General features: G+C 47.9%; 1 protein-coding gene across 2 annotated transcripts; it reads right to left on the reverse strand.

Moving 5' to 3' along the window:
* Nucleotides 1-1629: 1629 nt before the first annotated feature.
* LOC123490796 (breast cancer anti-estrogen resistance protein 3 homolog) lies at nt 1630-10854 on the reverse strand. 2 transcript variants are annotated; one of them, XM_045220670.1, is made up of 15 exons: nt 10788-10854; nt 9970-10086; nt 9324-9467; nt 9037-9217; nt 8559-8685; nt 8171-8256; nt 7823-7945; nt 6960-7113; nt 4892-5066; nt 4391-4552; nt 4149-4264; nt 3909-4080; nt 2964-3075; nt 2704-2886; nt 1630-2444 (listed from the first exon to the last, which is right to left on the reverse strand). In XM_045220670.1, the coding sequence occupies exons 2-15, from the start codon at nt 10063-10065 to the stop codon at nt 2263-2265; spliced, it is 2013 nt and encodes a 670-aa protein (XP_045076605.1). In that variant the 5' UTR covers nt 10066-10086; nt 10788-10854; the 3' UTR covers nt 1630-2262. The 2 variants fall into 2 exon arrangements, with proteins under 2 accessions (XP_045076605.1, XP_045076604.1); XM_045220669.1 differs by having other exon boundaries at nt 2955-3075.
* Nucleotides 10855-18526: the final 7672 nt, after the last annotated feature.

Genomic DNA, 18526 nt, shown 5'->3' on the forward strand with positions numbered 1-18526 from the left:
ACGTTTCGGGTAGTCTTCCACAAGATTCCCACAATAAGTTGGGTGAATTTTGGCCCATTCCTCCTGACAGAGCTGGTGTAACTGAGTCAGGTTTGTAAGGCCTCCTTGCTCGCACATGCTTTTTCAGTTCTGCCCACACATTTTCTATAGGATTGAGGTCAGGGCTTTGTGATGGCCACTCTAATACCTTGACTTTGTTGTCCTTAAGCCATTTTGCCACAACTTTGGAAGTATGCTTGGGGTCACTGTCCTTTTGGAAGACCCATTTGCAACCAAGCTTTAACTTCCTGACTGATGTCTTGAGATGTTGCTTCAATATATCCACGTAATTTTCCTTCCTCATGATGCCATCTATGTTGTGAAGTGCACCAGTCCCTCCTGCAGCAAAGCACCCCCACAGCATGATGCTGCCACCCCCCCGTGCTTCACGGTTGGGATGGTGTTCTTCGGCTTGCAAGCCTTCCCCTTTTTCCTCCAAACATTATGGCCAAACAGTTCTATTTTTGTTTCATCAGACCAGAGGACATTTCTCCAAAAAGTACGATCTTTGTCCCCATGTGCAGTTGCAAACCGTAGTCTGGCTTTTTTATGGCGGTTTTGGAGCAGTGGCTTCTTCCTTGCTGAGCGGCCTTTCAGGTTATGTCGATATAGGACTAGTTTTACTGTGGATATAGATACTTTTGTACCTGTTTCCTCCAGCATCTTCTCAAGGTCCTTTGCTGTTGTTCTGGGATTGATTTGCACTTTTCACACCAAAGTACATTCATCTCTAGGAGACAAAACGCGTCTCCTTCCTGAGTGGAATGACGGCTGCGTGGTCCTTGGTGTTTATACTTGCGTACTATTGTTTGTACAGATGAACGTGGTACCTTCAGGCGTTTGGAAATTGCTCCCAAGGATGAACCAGACTTGTGGAGGTCTACAATTTTTTTTCTGAGGTCTTGGCTGATTTCTTTTGATTTTCCCATGATGTCAAGCAAAGAGGCACTATGTTTGAAGGTAGGCCTTGAAATACATCCACAGGTACACCTCCAATTGACTCAAATGATGTCAATTAGCCTATCAGATGCTTCTAAAGCCATTACATAATTTTCTGGAATTTTCCAAGCTGTATGTAAACTTCTGACCCACTGGAATTGTGATACAGTGAAATAATCTGTCTGTAAACAATTGTTGGAAAAATTACTTGTGTCATGCACAAAGTAGATGTCCAAACCGACTTGCCAAAACAATAGTTTGTTAACAAGAAATTTGTGAAGTGGTTGAAAAACTAGTTTTAATGACTCCAACCTAAGTGCATGTAAACTTCCGACTTCAACTGTAGGTAATAGGGTGCTATTTGGGATACACAGCAGCGTCCGTCGACCCTCCAGGACTAGTTTGACCTTAGACCTCCCTGGTATAATGGAACTGGACTCGTCACTCGCTGCTTCTCAAAGTTTTATGGAGTAGATATAAATACATATTATTATATGATCACATTTTAAAACAACTTATGTGTTGACCTCTAAGTACCTGTGAACCTTTTTGATTGAAAAAAAATAAAAAAAAAAGTGATGTAAAATGTGATGTTTGTTTCATTTTGTTGTGCGTTGTCTTTTTTTTTACGGACCAAAGTTGACACAGTGATGTTTATATCATTTTATCTCTTTACAAATATAATCTAAATAGAAAACATGTTAAAACTCAGACCTTTCCAGTGATATCCCCTTTTTAAAAAAAATTAAAATAAAATCACAGACACCTAGATGGTTGAGAATAAAGTTGTCTGAAATGAACACAGAACATGTTAACAGGTAAACTCTGCAGGTCAACATTTTGACATGCCAGTACCAACAACCAGTAGACCCACATCACACACCTTGTCTGTGTCCTTTCGTAGCACCCTATTCCCTATATAGTGCACTACTTTCAACCAGAGCCCTGGTCAAAAGTAGTGTACTTTATAGTGAATAGGGTGCAATTTGGGAGGTAGACCGTGGCCAGGTTTATTTGGGTAAACCAACCCATCCACACCTGCTAGGTACGGAACCCACGGGCGTCGACCACGGCAACACCCAGACAACTCCCAGGACCGCCCCAGGGTCATATTCATTAAGGCACCAAACTGACTGAAACGGGGAGGGATTACCAGAACTTTCTTTTGCTGCAAAACGCTTCAGTACGGTGCGAACTAATGAATACGACCCAGGTAAACAGGTTGCAACGTTGAGCCCTTCTGAATGCAGCCCAGGTCACAGTATAGAGGTTAAGGGTAAGAGGTCAGAGTTCGGGGGGGAACCCCTCGGTGGGTTCCAGTTTGTGGGAGAGCACGGTGAGGATCTTGTCAAACTTGTGGTAGCGTTCCTCCCTGTCTGCCTCCGCTCCAGCCTGTCCCCAGAACAGCCTTAGGGCAAACTCTGTCCTGAAACACTCCAGCAGCTCTGGGATTGGCTCCCAGTCACCTGACGGGACAGAGTGACTCAGGATGGTTATTAGGTGGGACGAATGTGATTGATTTGGTGGTTTGGATGTGTGCCTGTGTGTTTTCTATAATGTGTGTGTTCTATAGTGTGTGTTTTCCATAATGTGTGTGTTCTATAGTGTGTGTTTTCCATAATGTGTGTGTTCTATAGTGTGTGTTTTACATAATGTGTGTGTTCTATAGTGTGTGTGTGTGTGTGTGTTCTATAATGTGTGTGTTCTACAGTGTGTGTGTGTTACCTGTGAGCAGGCTGTGTGCGTGCTCCTGGTACTGTGGGGCGTGTAGCGCAGCGTTGCGTGCTGCCTGCAGGGTGTTGTATAATAACTGACAGCCTCTCTCTGTGTGTTCTCCCTCCTCTCCCTCCATCAGCCTCAGGAGGGGAACCAGGTAGGGCACAGCCAGGGGACCCTGCACCACAGAGTCTACACACACATTACATACACATTACACACAAAACAGACACATATTAAACACACACACACACACACACCTTCCTCACCATCTCCGTCATTCAGAGCCTTCATGGAGGGTTTGAGGGTCTTCTCATACATCCCAGCGCTCTCTGTGTGGTTCCTCCTCAACGCTCTCCATGTCCTCTCCAGATGAACGACCTACACACACAGGACGGACGTGCACGCACACTTTAGTGACCTTGACTAGTATCTAGGGTCTCCTTAGCGACCTTGACTCGTATCTAGGGTCTCTTTAGCAACCTTGACGTGTATCTAGGGTCTCTTTAGCGACCTTGACGTGTATCTAGGGTCTCTTTAGCGACCTTGACTCGTATCTAGGGTCTCTTTAGCGACCTTGACTCGTATCTAGGGTCTCCTTAGCGACCTTGACTCGTATCTAGGGTCTCTTTAGCAACCTTGACGTGTATCTAGGGTCTCTTTAGCGACCTTGACTCGTATCTAGGGTCTCTTTAGCGACCTTGACTCGTATCTAGGGTCTCCTTAGTGACCTTGACTCGTATCTAGGGTCTCCTTAGCGACCTTGACTCGTATCTAGGGTCTCCTTAGCGACCTTGACTCGTATCTAGGGTCTCTTTAGCGACCTTGACTCGTATCTAGGGTCTCTTTAGCGACCTTGACTCGTATCTAGGGTCTCTTTAGCGACCTTGACTCGTATCTAGGGTCTCTTTAGTGACCTTGACTCGTATCTAGGGTCTCTTTAGCGACCTTGACTCGTATCTAGGGTCTCTTTAGTGACCTTGACTCGTATCTAGGGTCTCTTTAGCGACCTTGACTCGTATCTAGGGTCTCTTTAGCGACCTTGACTCGTATCTAGGGTCTCTTTAGTGACCTTGACTCGTATCTAGGGTCTCTTTAGCGACCTTGACGTGTATCTAGGGTCTCTTTAGTGACCTTGACTCGTATCTAGGGTCTCTTTAGTGACCTTGACTCGTATCTAGGGTCTTTTAAACAAAGCATTGTGTGTGTATTACCTGAGGCATCTCCAGAGCCTTCATGACGGCTGAGAATGCGTAGAGGTTGTGGGCGTGGTCTCTCAGGGCCTGGGCCAATAGGATGACTTTATGCAACACCGTGGCCCTCTGACCCACTGTCCCTGTACAGCCCAGGATATCTATGGCAACGCCCAGGGCTAGCAGGTGGTGCCTGACGCATACAGAAACACAGTTAGATGTTCATATTTGAGGTGTGTGTGTGTGTGTGTGTGTGTGTACCTCTCCAGCAGGTCCCGTCTGAGCTGTTGTCCGTGAGACAGGGTGACCAGCTCCAGACCTGAGCCAACTCCCATCATCCTCCTCTGGTCCTCTGTCACACCCACGATACGAGCCACCTACACACAGACAGACAGTGTGTTTGTGTGTGAGAGAGTGTGTGTGTGTGTGTGTGTGTTTATAGTGCATAGGTGTCTACGTGTGTGTGTGTGTGTGTGTGTGTGTGTTTATAACTATGTGTTTACCTGGCAGTCGACACTGAGAATGTGCAGAGCGGTTGTCATGGCGTTGGAGCGTGTGAACAGTTCTTTGAGCGCCAGCAGAACGGTGGGATCTAGAGGTCTGTTATTTTCTGGTAGCAGGAGGGACTCAAACTGGTCCAGTCTGAAACACGACACCGTCTCCACCTGGTAACATGTTATTAGTATATTGATAACATGCTAATAACACGTTACTTCTCAAACTGGTCCAGTCTGCAACACGACACCGTCTCCACCTGGTAACAGCCTGGTAGTAACAAGTCTGTATAACTACAACATATGGTTTGTTATTGTGTGGTAGCAGGATTAGATTACATTACATTACATTAGAGTTCATAGTCTGTTATTCACCCAAATGTAGTCAAACTGAGCTAAAAAACATCAACTACATCAAAGACATCACAATGTTGTTCAATAAACATGAATAGAATCCCCTACATCACAATGTTGTTCATTGTAAATCAAATTAAATAAACAACAACGAACCTGCGGCCTCTGAAAGTGTGAATCCTCCTCTTCCTCCTGGGCCTGTCCGTCAAACAGTAACCCAGGCAACTCCCCGCTTTTCTGTGCCTCCAGGAAGTTGAAGGATGTCTCAGTGAGACGGGCTCTGCTCTGCCACTTCTCCTCCGCACGCAGCCTGTCCACGTGGCCACGCTTTCTGACAGGAAACACACATTAACAGACATTTATATACAGGTCCATAATGACACTCTTGAGGAAGATGAGCAGAAAACACTGTATCCAATAAATAATATAGATACTGAGCTATATTGCTCAACATTTTTTTAACAATTATATTCCTTTATACTAGTACAATTGCTCAGATAAATAGCTTTTGTTTAACAAATAATAAAAAATAATAAAAAGATAGGGGTCAACATTATTGGCACCCCTGTTTTAAGTACTCTAGCGCCCTCATCTTGTGAGGATAACGTCACTGAGCCTTTTTCTAAAATGTTTTATGAGATGGGACAACACATTGGGAGGGATCTTAGACCATTCCTCCATGCAGAATCTTTCCAGGTCCTTCATATACTTTGTCTGCGCTTATGGACAGCTGCTTCCTCAAATCAAACCACAGGTTTTCAATGGGGTTCAAGTCCGGTGACTGAGATGGCCATTGCAAAATGTTGATTTTGTGGTTAATTAACCATTTCCTTGTGGATTTTGATTAGTGCTTGGGATTAATTTCTTGCTGGAAGATCCACTTGCGGCCAAATGTAGGCCTCCTGCCAGAGGCAACCAGGTTTTGGGGGTAAAATGGATTTGGCTTGGATTTGGCTTCACACCAATCACGTCACATCAAGCAAAGCGTAATTGACAAAAATAAACTTGAATTGTTGCTTCTCGTTGTGTTGTTATCCTCTGGTGGCTAGCTAGCTAAAATTGTCCCTTTCCTAAATTAGCCATGGACGGAGATAAGAATTTGGACTTGTGGTCTTCCTTAATTCTCCTTACTGGCCAATGATTATAACAGCGATTCTGATCCAACCATAAATTCAACACATTGTGCCTCTGGTCTGAGAGATGGAAGTTCAATATGTAGCTTGATGTAGACGGCTTACGTTGGACTGGTCTAAATAGTTTTTGCCATCTTTTAGTTGTCACTGTATTAAACTAAGCATAGGTGATTTGATGATGTTGAAATGTTGAAGTTGAGATGGGGTTGGAATAGTGGAGGGAGGCAGCTCCTGTTTTCTTTGTGACTTGCGGTATCTCTCTGTAGTTCTAAATTAATAGCTGTTTAGTAGTCCAAAAATGTCGGAAACATGAACTTGATTGATCATACTGTAGGTCATGTAACTGTTTGTTACAGGCAATATGCTTGGTGGACTTCACCAGACAGAGGTTGCTCTCCGGTTTTGGGATGAAACAAAGGTGTGGTTGAATTTATTCTACCATTGTGTCTTCTTATTGTCTCGGCCTTTAGGCCTATATATCACGGTGGCAAGGCATATGAACTAACAGGTTATAGAGCAAACAACGCAATTATCACAACACATATTGTAGGTTGTAATATGGCATTTATTTTCTCCAGGCTTGGCTTCCCCAGTGATTTTACCCATGCACCGTTACTGAGTATACAGTTTGAAGTGACTGAAATGTATCAGAAAGTTATTGGGAAGTTCAGGAGATTACCAGGCTATAATTTGCTATGATCTTATGTGTAGGAAAGAACATGATCATTGAGGATGTTCTTTTTTTCCGCCAGTCTGAATTAGTGCCTGGTCTTCTCCACTCTGTTCTAATGAGGCTTGTGGGCATCGTAGAAGGAAACGTGTTCCTGAACGTCTTATCTTTCAGCGATGGGGTCATAATATTGCTTAAACCATTCAAAAGATAGAGCTACATTTGTAGGAAGAAAACAGAAACCATCTGATTATTACAACCGCATCTAACGGCTACCGGAAGTTACTGACGTAACCCTGGTTATATGAACCAAGCACCATTTTTTACATTTTATTTCAGAGTTTCTCTCTCGACCCCATTTTCAAAATCAGTCGCGACCCCTAGTTTGGGAAAACGCTGTAGACCAATGGTTTCTTCTTACTTTGATTCAGGCACCTGGATGACCAGCTCGTCATAGGGGTCGTCACAGTGACGGTTGGGAGGAGTCCCGGGGAAGAGGACGGAGACTCTGAAAGGTTTGGGCGGGGCTCGGGGGTGCAGCTGTCCGTCAGAACCTCGCTGCGTCACACCTCCACCTGGGGACCACAGGGGGGTTACAGAAAGGGTGTGTGTGTGTTACCTGGGTGTGAAGGCTGTGTGTGTTACCTGTGTGTGTGTGTGTGTGTGTGTGTGTGTGTGTGGTGTGTTACCTGGGTGTGTGTGTGTGTGGTGTGTTACCTGGGTGTGAGGGCTGTGTGTGTTACCTGTGTGTGTGTGTGTGTGTGTGTGTGGTGTGTTACCTGGGTGTGTGTGTGTGTGTGTGGTGTGTTACCTGGGTGTGTGTGTGTGTGTGTGTGGTGTGTTACCTGTGTGTGTGTGTGTGTGTGTGGTGTGTTACCTGGGGTGTGTGTGTGTGTGTGTGGGTGGGGGGTGTGTTACCTGGGTGTGTGTGTGTGTGTGGTGTGTTACCTGGGTGTGTGTGTGTGTGTGGTGTGTTACCTGGGTGTGTGTGTGTGTGTGGGGTGTGTGGGTGTGTTACCTGGGTGTGTGTGTGTGTGTGGTGTGTTACCTGGGTGTGTGTGTGTGTGTGTGGTGTGTTACCTGGGTGTGTGTGTGTGTGTGTGGTGTGTTACCTGGGTGTGTGTGTGTGTGTGTGGTGTGTTACCTGGGTGTGTGTGTGTGTGTGGTGTGTTACCTGGGTGTGTGTGTGTGTGTGTGTGTGGTGTGTTACCTGTGTGTGTGTGTGTGTGTGTGTGTGTGTGTGTGGTGTGTTACCTGGGTGTGTGTGTGTGTGTGGTGTGTTACCTGGGTGTGAGGGCTGTGTGTGTCTGAGGGCTGAGGGGCTGAGCAGGGGTTCGCTACCCGTTCGGAACACTGGGGAAATGGGGGCGGGGCCTACAGCCTCTGATTGACAGCTATGAGGCGCACCTGGAGGGAGAGGAGAGAGAGAGGTTTGTGTGTGTTACCTGAGCAGAGGTGGGAATGAGTGTGTGTGTGTGTGTGAGTATCTGTGTGTGTGTGTGTGTGTGTATCTGTGTGTGTGTGTGTATCTGTGTGTGTGTGTGTGTGTATCTGTGTGTGTGTGTGTATCTGTGTGTGTGTGTGTGTGTGTGTGTGTGTGTATCTGTGTGTGTGTGTGTATGTGTATGTTACCTGTGCGTAGGTTGCTTTCGGACTGTGCTGATTGGATCGAGGGTCTTCTGCCCAGATTCTCCAGGTTGGCTGGCTGACTCCCACTCCTGAGAAACACACACGCACACACACACACACACACACACACACACACACACACACACACACTGTAACTATACCAAACACAACACAAAACAGTCTCTTTGAGTGTGTAGTTTTCTGTGTGTGTGTGTGTGTGTGTGTGTGTATGTATGTGTGTGTGTGTGTGTATATGTCTGTGTGTGTGTATGTGTGAATTTGTAAGTCGCTCTGGATAAGAGCGTCTGCTAAATGATGTAAATGTAATTGTGTGTGTGTGTGTGTGTGTGTGTGTGTGTGTGTGTGTGTGTGTGTGTGTGTGTAAAGCCACCTGAGCAGTGTGTTAGTGACATGTAGTGTGTCCATGTGTGATGAGTTGAAGCTGAGTCTCTTGCTGCGGTCTGGCCGTAATTCCACACCCACCCTGTGGAGGGCGCTGTTGCTGGAGCTGCTGCTGTCTAGAGGGGGAAGAAAATCATATCTACACCTGAGTTGGTGAGACGCAAGCCTCCGGGAACACAACACTTAATAATGTAGCTCCACACCGTTTGTCGTTCCGGCGCAGTTCATTCATTAATAACCAATGTTTTGACAGACCGACAGTGTGTGGTCCAGTGGTTTAGTGCCGCGGACTGTCGGCAAACATGTACAGTTTAGGTTACCAGAGTCTGCGTGGGTTCGAACACAACCCACTGCCTCTCTGAGGAATAAACTCCTCTACTTTTCCTGCACCTCAATGGAATAAAACAAATATTTCAACACATAGACTGCGACAGTGTGTTCTATCTACGTCATCTGTAGGTTCTTACGGGTCCGCTCTGCCTGGCGCTCACTGATGACACGTATAGGCAGGGTGCGTGTGATTGGGTGAAAGACCACGGCGCCAGAGGCCTGGGAGACGGGATGACGTCCACCCACGTGGAAACGCACCAGGGCGGGAATGTTGTCGAAACGATCCCCTTCAAACTGGAACAGCTCGCGGGAATAACCCTGGAGGACACACATCATGATAACACACGCAGATGGACACACGTCAAACCAGTCCCCCTCAAACTGAAACAGAACAGCACACACACACACAAACACATACACACACCTTCTTGGGCCGAAGGACCACCCTAATGATCTTGAAGTGCATGGGTTCGTCCTTCCAATAGCAACTCAGGACATAGTCACCGGAGGAGGAGCCTGAGTCACGAACCAGGAAGTCACCATCTCTCTCCAGCAGAGCCTCTGCCCCCTAGAGAGAGAGAGAGAGAGAGATAGTGTGAGAGAGAGAATGTGAGAGAGTGTGTACCTCCTGTGTATAGGTCCATGGTACCAGGTGTGTGTTTACCTCTCTGTGTATAGGTCCATGGTACCAGGTGTGTGTGTACCTCCTGTGTATAGGTCCATGGTACCAGGTGTGTGTGCACCTCTCTGTGTATAGGTCCATGGTACCAGGTGTGTGTGCACCTCTCTGTGTATAGGTCCATGGTACCAGGTGTGTGTGTGTACCTCCTGTGTATTGGTCCATGGTACCAGGTGTGTGTGTGTACCTCCTGTGTATTGGTCCATGGTACCAGGAGTGTGTGTGTACCTCCTGTGTATTGGTCTATGGTACCAGGTGTGTGTGTGTACCTCTCTGTGTATAGGTCCATGGTACCAGGTGTGTGTTTACCTCTCTGTGTATAGGTCCATGGTACCAGGTGTGTGTTTACCTCTCTGTGTATAGGTCCATGGTACCAGGTGTGTGTGTTTACCTCTCTGTGTATAGGTCCATGGTACCAGGCGTGACTCCTCAGGTCATCAGCAGACAGCTTCAGTTCCTCCTCCAACTCCTTCTTCAGAGAGTCCATCTCCCTGCTACCTCCAAACACCTATACAACATTACAACAACCTTAGACTAAAATCCATCCCCCTGCGACCCACCCCCAAACACCTATACAACGTTACAACAACATTACAACAACCTTAGACTAAAATCCATCCCCCTGCGACCCCCCCCAAACACCTATACAACGTTACAACAACATTACAACAACCTTAGACTAAAATCCATCCCCCTGCGACCCACCCCCAAACACCTATACAACATTACAACAACATTACAACAACCTTAGACTAAAATCCACCCCCCTGTGACCCCCCCCAAACACCTATACAACGTTACAACAACATTACAACAACCTTAAACTGACATCCATCTCCCTGCGACCCCCACACCCCTGCACAACATTACAACAAGAATAACCTTACTGCAACTTTAAACAAATGGTATTACATTACTGAAAAACATTGAATTAACTGAAACTTTACTGAAATAAACACAGGCTTGCAAACATAATGTTTTGGTGAGTGTTGTTTCAGGGCGTGTGTGTGTATCTGTGTGTCTGTGTGTGTGTGTGTGTGTGTGTGTGTGTGTGTGTGTGTGTGTGTGTGTGTGTGTGTGTCTGTGTGATGTGTGTGTGTGTGTGTCTGTCTGTGTGTGTGTGTGTGTGTGTGTGTGTGTGTGTGTGTGTGTGTGTGTGTCTGTGTGTGTGTGTGTGTCTGTGTGTGTCTGTGTGTGTGTGTGTGTTACCTTCAGCTGACTCAGGTATGCAGTGACACTCCTCCTCTTACTGAAAGACAAAAATAACACATTTGCCAATGTGGACTTTCTGTCTCTCACATCCTCCTCTCTGTCTGTCTCTCACATCCTCCTCTCTCTGTCTGTCTCTCACATACTCCTCTCTCTGTCTGTCTCTCACATACTCCTCTCTCTATCTGACTCTCACATCCTCCTCTCTCTCTCTGTCTCTCACATCCTCCTTTCTCTGTCTGTCTCTCACATCCTCCTTTCTCTGTCTGTCTCTCACATCCTCCTCTCTCTGTCTGTCTCTCACATACTCCTCTCTCTATCTGTCTCTCACATCCTCCTCTCTCTATCTGTCTCTCACATACTCCTCTCTCTATCTGTCTCTCACATACTCCTCTCTCTCTCTGTCTCTCACATCCTCCTTTCTCTGTCTGTCTCTACATCCTCCTCTCTCTGTCTGTCTCTCACATACTCCTCTCTCTATCTGTCTCTCACATCCTCCTCTCTCTCTCTGTCTCTCACATCCTCCTTTCTCTGTCTGTCTCTCACATCCTCCTCTCTCTGTCTGTCTCTCACATCCTCCTCTCTCTGTCTGTCTCTCACATCCTCCTCTCTCTCTGTCTGTCTCTCACATCCTCCTCTCTCTCTCTGTCTCTCACATCCTCCTCTCTCTGTCTGTCTCTCACATACTCCTCTCTCTGTCTGTCTCTCACATCCTCCTCTCTCTGTCTCTCACATCCTCCTCTCTCTGTTTGTCTCTCACATCCTCCTCTCTCTGTCTGTCTCTCACATACTCCTCTCTCTGTCTGTCTCTCACATACTCCTCTCTCTGTCTGTCTCTCACATCCTCCTCTCTGTCTGTCTCTCACATCCTCCTCTCTCTGTCTGTCTCTCACATACTCCTCTCTCTATCTGTCTCTCACATCCTCCTCTCTCTCTCTGTCTCTCACATCCTCCTTTCTCTGTCTGTCTCTCACATCCTCCTCTCTCTCTCTGTCTCTCACATCCTCCTTTCTCTGTCTGTCTCTCACATCCTCCTTTCTCTGTCTGTCTCTCACATCCTCCTCTCTCTGTCTGTCTCTCACATACTCCTCTCTCTATCTGTCTCTACATCCTCCTCTCTCTATCTGTCTCTCACATACTCCTCTCTCTATCTGTCTCTCACATACTCCTCTCTCTCTCTGTCTCTCACATCCTCCTTTCTCTGTCTGTCTCTCACATCCTCCTCTCTCTGTCTGTCTCTCACATACTCCTCTCTCTATCTGTCTCTCACATCCTCCTCTCTCTCTCTGTCTCTCACATCCTCCTTTCTCTGTCTGTCTCTCCATCCTCCTCTCTCTGTCTGTCTCTCATCCTCCTCTCTCTGTCTGTCTCTCACATACTCCTCTCTCTGTCTGTCTCTCACATCCTCCTCTCTCTCTGTCTGTCTCTCACATACACCTCTCTCTGTCTGACTCTCACATCTTCCTCTCTCTGTCTGTCTCTCACATCCTCCTCTCTCTGTCTGTCTCTCACATCCTCCTCTCTGTCTGTCTCTCACATACTCCTCTCTCTGTTTGTCTCTCACATCCTCTCTCTGTCTGTCTCTCACATACTCCTCTCTCTGTCTGTCTCTCACATACTCCTCTCTATCTGTCTCTCACATCCTCCTCTCTCTCTCTGTCTCTCACATCCTCCTTTCTCTGTCTGTCTCTCACATGCTCCTCTCTCTATCTGTCTCTCCATCCTCCTCTCTCTCTCTGTCTCTCACATCCTCCTTTCTCTGTCTGTCTCTCACATACTCCTCTCTCTATCTGTCTCTCACATCCTCCTCTCTCTGTCTGTCTCTCACATACTCCTCTCTCTATCTGTCTCTCACATCCTCCTCTCTCTCTCTGTCTCTCACATCCTCCTCTCTCTGTCTGTCTCTCACATACTCCTCTCTCTGTCTGTCTCTCACATCCTCCTCTCTCTGTCTCTCACATCCTCCTCTCTCTGTCTGTCTCTCACATCCTCCTCTGTCTGTCTCTCACATACTCCTCTCTCTGTCTGTCTCTCACATACTCCTCTCTCTGTCTGTCTCTCACATCCTCCTCTCTGTCTGTCTCTCACATCCTCCTCTCTCTGTCTGTCTCTCACATACTCCTCTCTCTATCTGTCTCTCACATACTCCTCTCTCTGTCTGTCTCTCACATCCTCCTCTCTGTCTGTCTCTCACATCCTCCTCTCTCTGTCTGTCTCTCACATACTCCTCTCTCTCTCTGTCTCTCACATCCTCCTTTCTCTGTCTGTCTCTCACATCCTCCTCTCTCTCTCTGTCTCTCACATCCTCCTTTCTCTGTCTGTCTCTCACATCCTCCTTTCTCTGTCTGTCTCTCACATCCTCCTCTCTCTGTCTGTCTCTCACATACTCCTCTCTCTATCTGTCTCTCACATCCTCCTCTCTCTATCTGTCTCTCACATACTCCTCTCTCTATCTGTCTCTCACATACTCCTCTCTCTCTCTGTCTCTCACATCCTCCTCTCTCTGTCTGTCTCTCACATCCTCCTCTCTCTGTCTGTCTCTCACATCCTCCTCTCTCTCTGTCTGTCTCTCACATCCTCCTCTCTCTCTCTGTCTCTCACATCCTCCTCTCTCTGTCTGTCTCTCACATACTCCTCTCTCTGTCTGTCTCTCACATCCTCCTCTCTCTGTCTCTCACATCCTCCTCTCTCTGTTTGTCTCTCACATCCTCCTCTCTCTGTCTGTCTCTCACATACTCCTCTCTCTGTCTGTCTCTCACATACTCCTCTCTCTCTGTCTGTCTCTCACATCCTCCTCTCTGTCTGTCTCTCACATCCTCCTCTCTCTGTCTGTCTCTCACATACTCCTCTCTCTATCTGTCTCTCACATCCTCCTCTCTCTCTCTGTCTCTCACATCCTCCTTTCTCTGTCTGTCTCTCACATCCTCCTCTCTCTCTCTGTCTCTCACATCCTCCTTTCTCTGTCTGTCTCTCACATCCTCCTTTCTCTGTCTGTCTCTCACATCCTCCTCTCTCTGTCTGTCTCTCACATACTCCTCTCTCTATCTGTCTCTCACATCCTCCTCTCTCTATCTGTCTCTCACATACTCCTCTCTCTATCTGTCTCTCACATACTCCTCTCTCTCTCTGTCTCTCACATCCTCCTTTCTCTGTCTGTCTCTCACATCCTCCTCTCTCTGTCTGTCTCTCACATACTCCTCTCTCTATCTGTCTCTCACATCCTCCTCTCTCTCTCTGTCTCTCACATCCTCCTTTCTCTGTCTGTCTCTCACATCCTCCTCTCTCTGTCTGTCTCTCACATCCTCCTCTCTCTGTCTGTCTCTCACATACTCCTCTCTCTGTCTGTCTCTCACATCCTCCTCTCTCTCTGTCTGTCTCTCACATACACCTCTCTCTGTCTGACTCTCACATCTTCCTCTCTCTGTCTGTCTCTCACATCCTCCTCTCTCTGTCTGTCTCTCACATCCTCCTCTCTGTCTGTCTCTCACATACTCCTCTCTCTGTTTGTCTCTCACATCCTCTCTCTGTCTGTCTCTCACATACTCCTCTCTCTGTCTGTCTCTCACATACTCCTCTCTATCTGTCTCTCACATCCTCCTCTCTCTCTCTGTCTCTCACATCCTCCTTTCTCTGTCTGTCTCTCACATGCTCCTCTCTCTATCTGTCTCTCACATCCTCCTCTCTCTCTCTGTCTCTCACATCCTCCTTTCTCTGTCTGTCTCTCACATACTCCTCTCTCTATCTGTCTCTCACATCCTCCTCTCTCTGTCTGTCTCTCACATACTCCTCTCTCTATCTGTCTCTCACATCCTCCTCTCTCTCTCTGTCTCTCACGTCCTCCTCTCTCTGTCTGTCTCTCACATACTCCTCTCTCTGTCTGTCTCTCACATCCTCCTCTCTCTGTCTCTCACATCCTCCTCTCTCTGTCTGTCTCTCACATCCTCCTCTCTCTGTCTGTCTCTCACATACTCCTCTCTCTGTCTGTCTCTCACATACTCCTCTCTCTGTCTGTCTCTCACATCCTCCTCTCTGTCTGTCTCTCACATCCTCCTCTCTCTGTCTGTCTCTCACATACTCCTCTCTCTATCTGTCTCTCACATACTCCTCTCTCTGTCTGTCTCTCACATCCTCCTCTCTGTCTGTCTCTCACATCCTCCTCTCTCTGTCTGTCTCTCACATACTCCTCTCTCTCTCTGTCTCTCACATCCTCCTTTCTCTGTCTGTCTCTCACATCCTCCTCTCTCTCTCTGTCTCTCACATCCTCCTTTCTCTGTCTGTCTCTCACATCCTCCTTTCTCTGTCTGTCTCTCACATCCTCCTCTCTCTGTCTGTCTCTCACATACTCCTCTCTCTATCTGTCTCTCCATCCTCCTCTCTCTATCTGTCTCTCACATACTCCTCTCTCTATCTGTCTCTCACATACTCCTCTCTCTCTCTGTCTCTCACATCCTCCTTTCTCTGTCTGTCTCTCACATCCTCCTCTCTCTGTCTGTCTCTCACATACTCCTCTCTCTATCTGTCTCTCACATCCTCCTCTCTCTCTCTGTCTCTCACATCCTCCTTTCTCTGTCTGTCTCTCACATCCTCCTCTCTCTGTCTGTCTCTCACATCCTCCTCTCTCTGTCTGTCTCTCACATACTCCTCTCTCTGTCTGTCTCTCACATCCTCCTCTCTCTCTGTCTGTCTCTCACATACACCTCTCTCTGTCTGACTCTCACATCTTCCTCTCTCTGTCTGTCTCTCACATCCTCCTCTCTCTGTCTGTCTCTCACATCCTCCTCTCTGTCTGTCTCTCACATACTCCTCTCTCTGTTTGTCTCTCACATCCTCCTCTCTCTGTCTGTCTCTCACATACTCCTCTCTCTGTCTGTCTCTCACATACTCCTCTCTCTATCTGTCTCTCACATCCTCCTCTCTCTCTCTGTCTCTCACATCCTCCTTTCTCTGTCTGTCTCTCACATACTCCTCTCTCTATCTGTCTCTCACATCCTCCTCTCTCTGTCTGTCTCTCACATACTCCTCTCTCTATCTGTCTCTCACATCCTCCTCTCTCTCTCTGTCTCTCACATCCTCCTCTCTCTGTCTGTCTCTCACATACTCCTCTCTCTGTCTGTCTCTCACATCCTCCTCTCTCTGTCTCTCACATCCTCCTCTCTCTGTCTGTCTCTCACATCCTCCTCTCTCTGTCTGTCTCTCACATACTCCTCTCTCTGTCTGTCTCTCACATACTCCTCTCTCTGTCTGTCTCTCACATCCTCCTCTCTGTCTGTCTCTCACATCCTCCTCTCTCTGTCTGTTTCTCACATACTCCTCTCTCTATCTGTCTCTCACGTCCTCCTTTCTCTGTCTGTCTCTCACATCCTCCTCTCTCTCTCTGTCTCTCACATCCTCCTTTCTCTGTCTGTCTCTCACATCCTCCTCTCTCTGTCTGTCTTTCTGTCTCTCTCTCTCTCCTTCTCTTTACTAAAGACTGTGTTTGACCCTTTTGTTTAAAGCCTTGCCAAACACCTGCCCTCGCCGTCATTAACAGAACTGCGGGAAAACACGCTAGCTAGCTACCATTGTCGCCCCCCGCCCCTTCTTCTGCGGGGTATATCGGCAGCGGGCATTCAACGTTATTATGCCTTAACGCCACCTACTGTGCTGGAGCGCCGCCCCGCCTCCCGCCGGTCCTGCTTCAACATGGACCAATAGAAGTATAAAGAGGAAGGCCCACATGCAGGAACGGCACGAATAGCAGGCTGCAATTGCACCCTTCTCTCGCCAGGTGTCAACCTGCTCCCTCCCTCCCGCCACGCCCCCTTAAGTTCCATAGGACATCATCAATCAAAATCGGATTAATGTGTGATAAGATCTGTCAAAGGTTGTTGACTTGTTGATTTGATATCTGCGAGGCGTTGCCGTTATAGGTCACATAGGTTTTGAAGGAGAAAATCAGAATGTCTAAGCAGAAAGCAAGTGAGTAGTGTTCGGACCAGCTGAGTCCCGCGGTGACGCGCACAGGATAAAGAGAGATCCCTGTCAATGACGCCCTCAGGAGCGCACACGGGATGGAGGCCGCTGCCAAAAATTAACCGGCCCAAGGTTAACTAGGCTATGTGTATTCACTGCACCGGCCCAAGGTTAACTAGGCTATGTGTATTCACTGCACCGGCCCAAGGTTAACTAGGCTATGTGTATTCACTGCACCGGCCCAAGGTTAACTAGGCTATGTGTGTTCACTGCACCGGCCCAAGGTTAACTAGGCTATGTGTGTTCACTGCACCGGCCCAAGGTTAACTAGGCTATGTGTGTTCACTGCACCGGCCCAAGGTTAACTAGGCTATGTGTGTTCACTGCACCGGCCCAAGGTTAACTAGGCTATGTGTGTTCACTGCACCGGCCCAAGGTTAACTAGGCTATGTGTATTCACTGCACCGGCCCAAGGTTAACTAGGCTATGTGTGTTCACTGCACCGCCCAAGGTTAACTAGGCTATGTGTGTTCACTGCACTCGGCCCAAGGTTAACTAGGCTATGTGTGTTCACTGCACCGGCCCAAGGTTAACTAGGCTACGTGTGTTCACTGCACCGCCCAAGGTTAACTAGGCTATGTGTATTCACTGCACCGGCCCAAGGTTAACTAGGCTATGTGTGTTCACTGCACCGGCCCAAGGTTAACTAGGCTATGTGTGTTCACTGCACCGGCCCAAGGTTAACTAGGCTATGTGTGTTCACTGCACCGGCCCAAGGTTAACTAGGCTATGTGTGTTCACTGCACCGGCCCAAGGTTAACTAGGCTATGTGTATTCACTGCACCGGCCCAAGGTTAACTAGGCTATGTGTGTTCACTGCACCGGCCCAAGGTTAACTAGGCTATGTGTGTTCACTGCACCGGCCCAAGGTTAACTAGGCTATGTGTGTTCACTGCACCGGCCCAAGGTTAACTAGGCTATGTGTGTTCACTGCACCGGCCCAAGGTTAACTAGGCTATGTGTGTTCACTGCACCGCCCAAGGTTAACTAGGCTATGTGTATTCACTGCACCGGCCCAAGGTTAACTAGGCTATGTGTGTTCACTGCACCGGCCCAAGGTTAACTAGGCTATGTGTGTTCACTGCACCGGCCCAAGGTTAACTAGGCTATGTGTGTTCACTGCACGGCCCAAGGTTAACTAGGCTATGTGTGTTCACTGCACCGGCCCAAGGTTAACTAGGCTATGTGTGTTCACTGCACCGGCCCAAGGTTAACTAGGCTATGTGTGTTCACTGCACCGGCCCAAGGTTAACTAGGCTATGTGTGTTCACTGCACCGGCCCAAGGTTAACTAGGCTATGTGTGTTCACTGCACCGGCCCAAGGTTAACTAGGCTATGTGTGTTCACTGCACCGGCCCAAGGTTAACTAGGCTATGTGTGTTCACTGCACCGGCCCAAGGTTAACTAGGCTATGTGTGTTCACTGCACCGGCCCAAGGTTAACTAGGCTATGTGTGTTCACTGCACCGGCCCAAGGTTAACTAGGCTATGTGTGTTCACTGCACGGCCCAAGGTTAACTAGGCTATGTGTGTTCACTGCACCGGCCCAAGGTTAACTAGGCTATGTGTGTTCACTGCACCGGCCCAAGGTTAACTAGGCTATGTGTATTCACTGCACCGCCCAAGGTTAACTAGGCTATGTGTGTTCACTGCACCGGCCCAAGGTTAACTAGGCTATGTGTGTTCACTGCACGGCCAAGGTTAACTAGGCTATGTGTGTTCACTGCC

The sequence above is a fragment of the Coregonus clupeaformis genome, unplaced genomic scaffold, assembly GCF_020615455.1.
Source record: "Coregonus clupeaformis isolate EN_2021a unplaced genomic scaffold, ASM2061545v1 scaf4847, whole genome shotgun sequence".
Lineage (NCBI taxonomy): Eukaryota > Metazoa > Chordata > Actinopteri > Salmoniformes > Salmonidae > Coregonus > Coregonus clupeaformis.

Excerpts from the sequence above, each read along its gene's own strand:
- LOC123490796 (XM_045220669.1), bottom strand. The coding sequence starts at position 10,065 with ATGGACTCTCTGAAGAAGGAGTTGGAGGAGGAACTGAAGCTGTCTGCT. Across the intron at positions 4,553-4,891 it reads CACACTTTCAGAGGCCGCAG|GTGGAGACGGTGTCGTGTTT; the intron begins GTTCGTTGTTGT and ends ACATGTTACCAG. Across the intron at positions 3,076-3,908 it reads AGGCTCTGGAGATGCCTCAG|GTCGTTCATCTGGAGAGGAC; the intron begins GTAATACACACA and ends CTGTGTGTGTAG.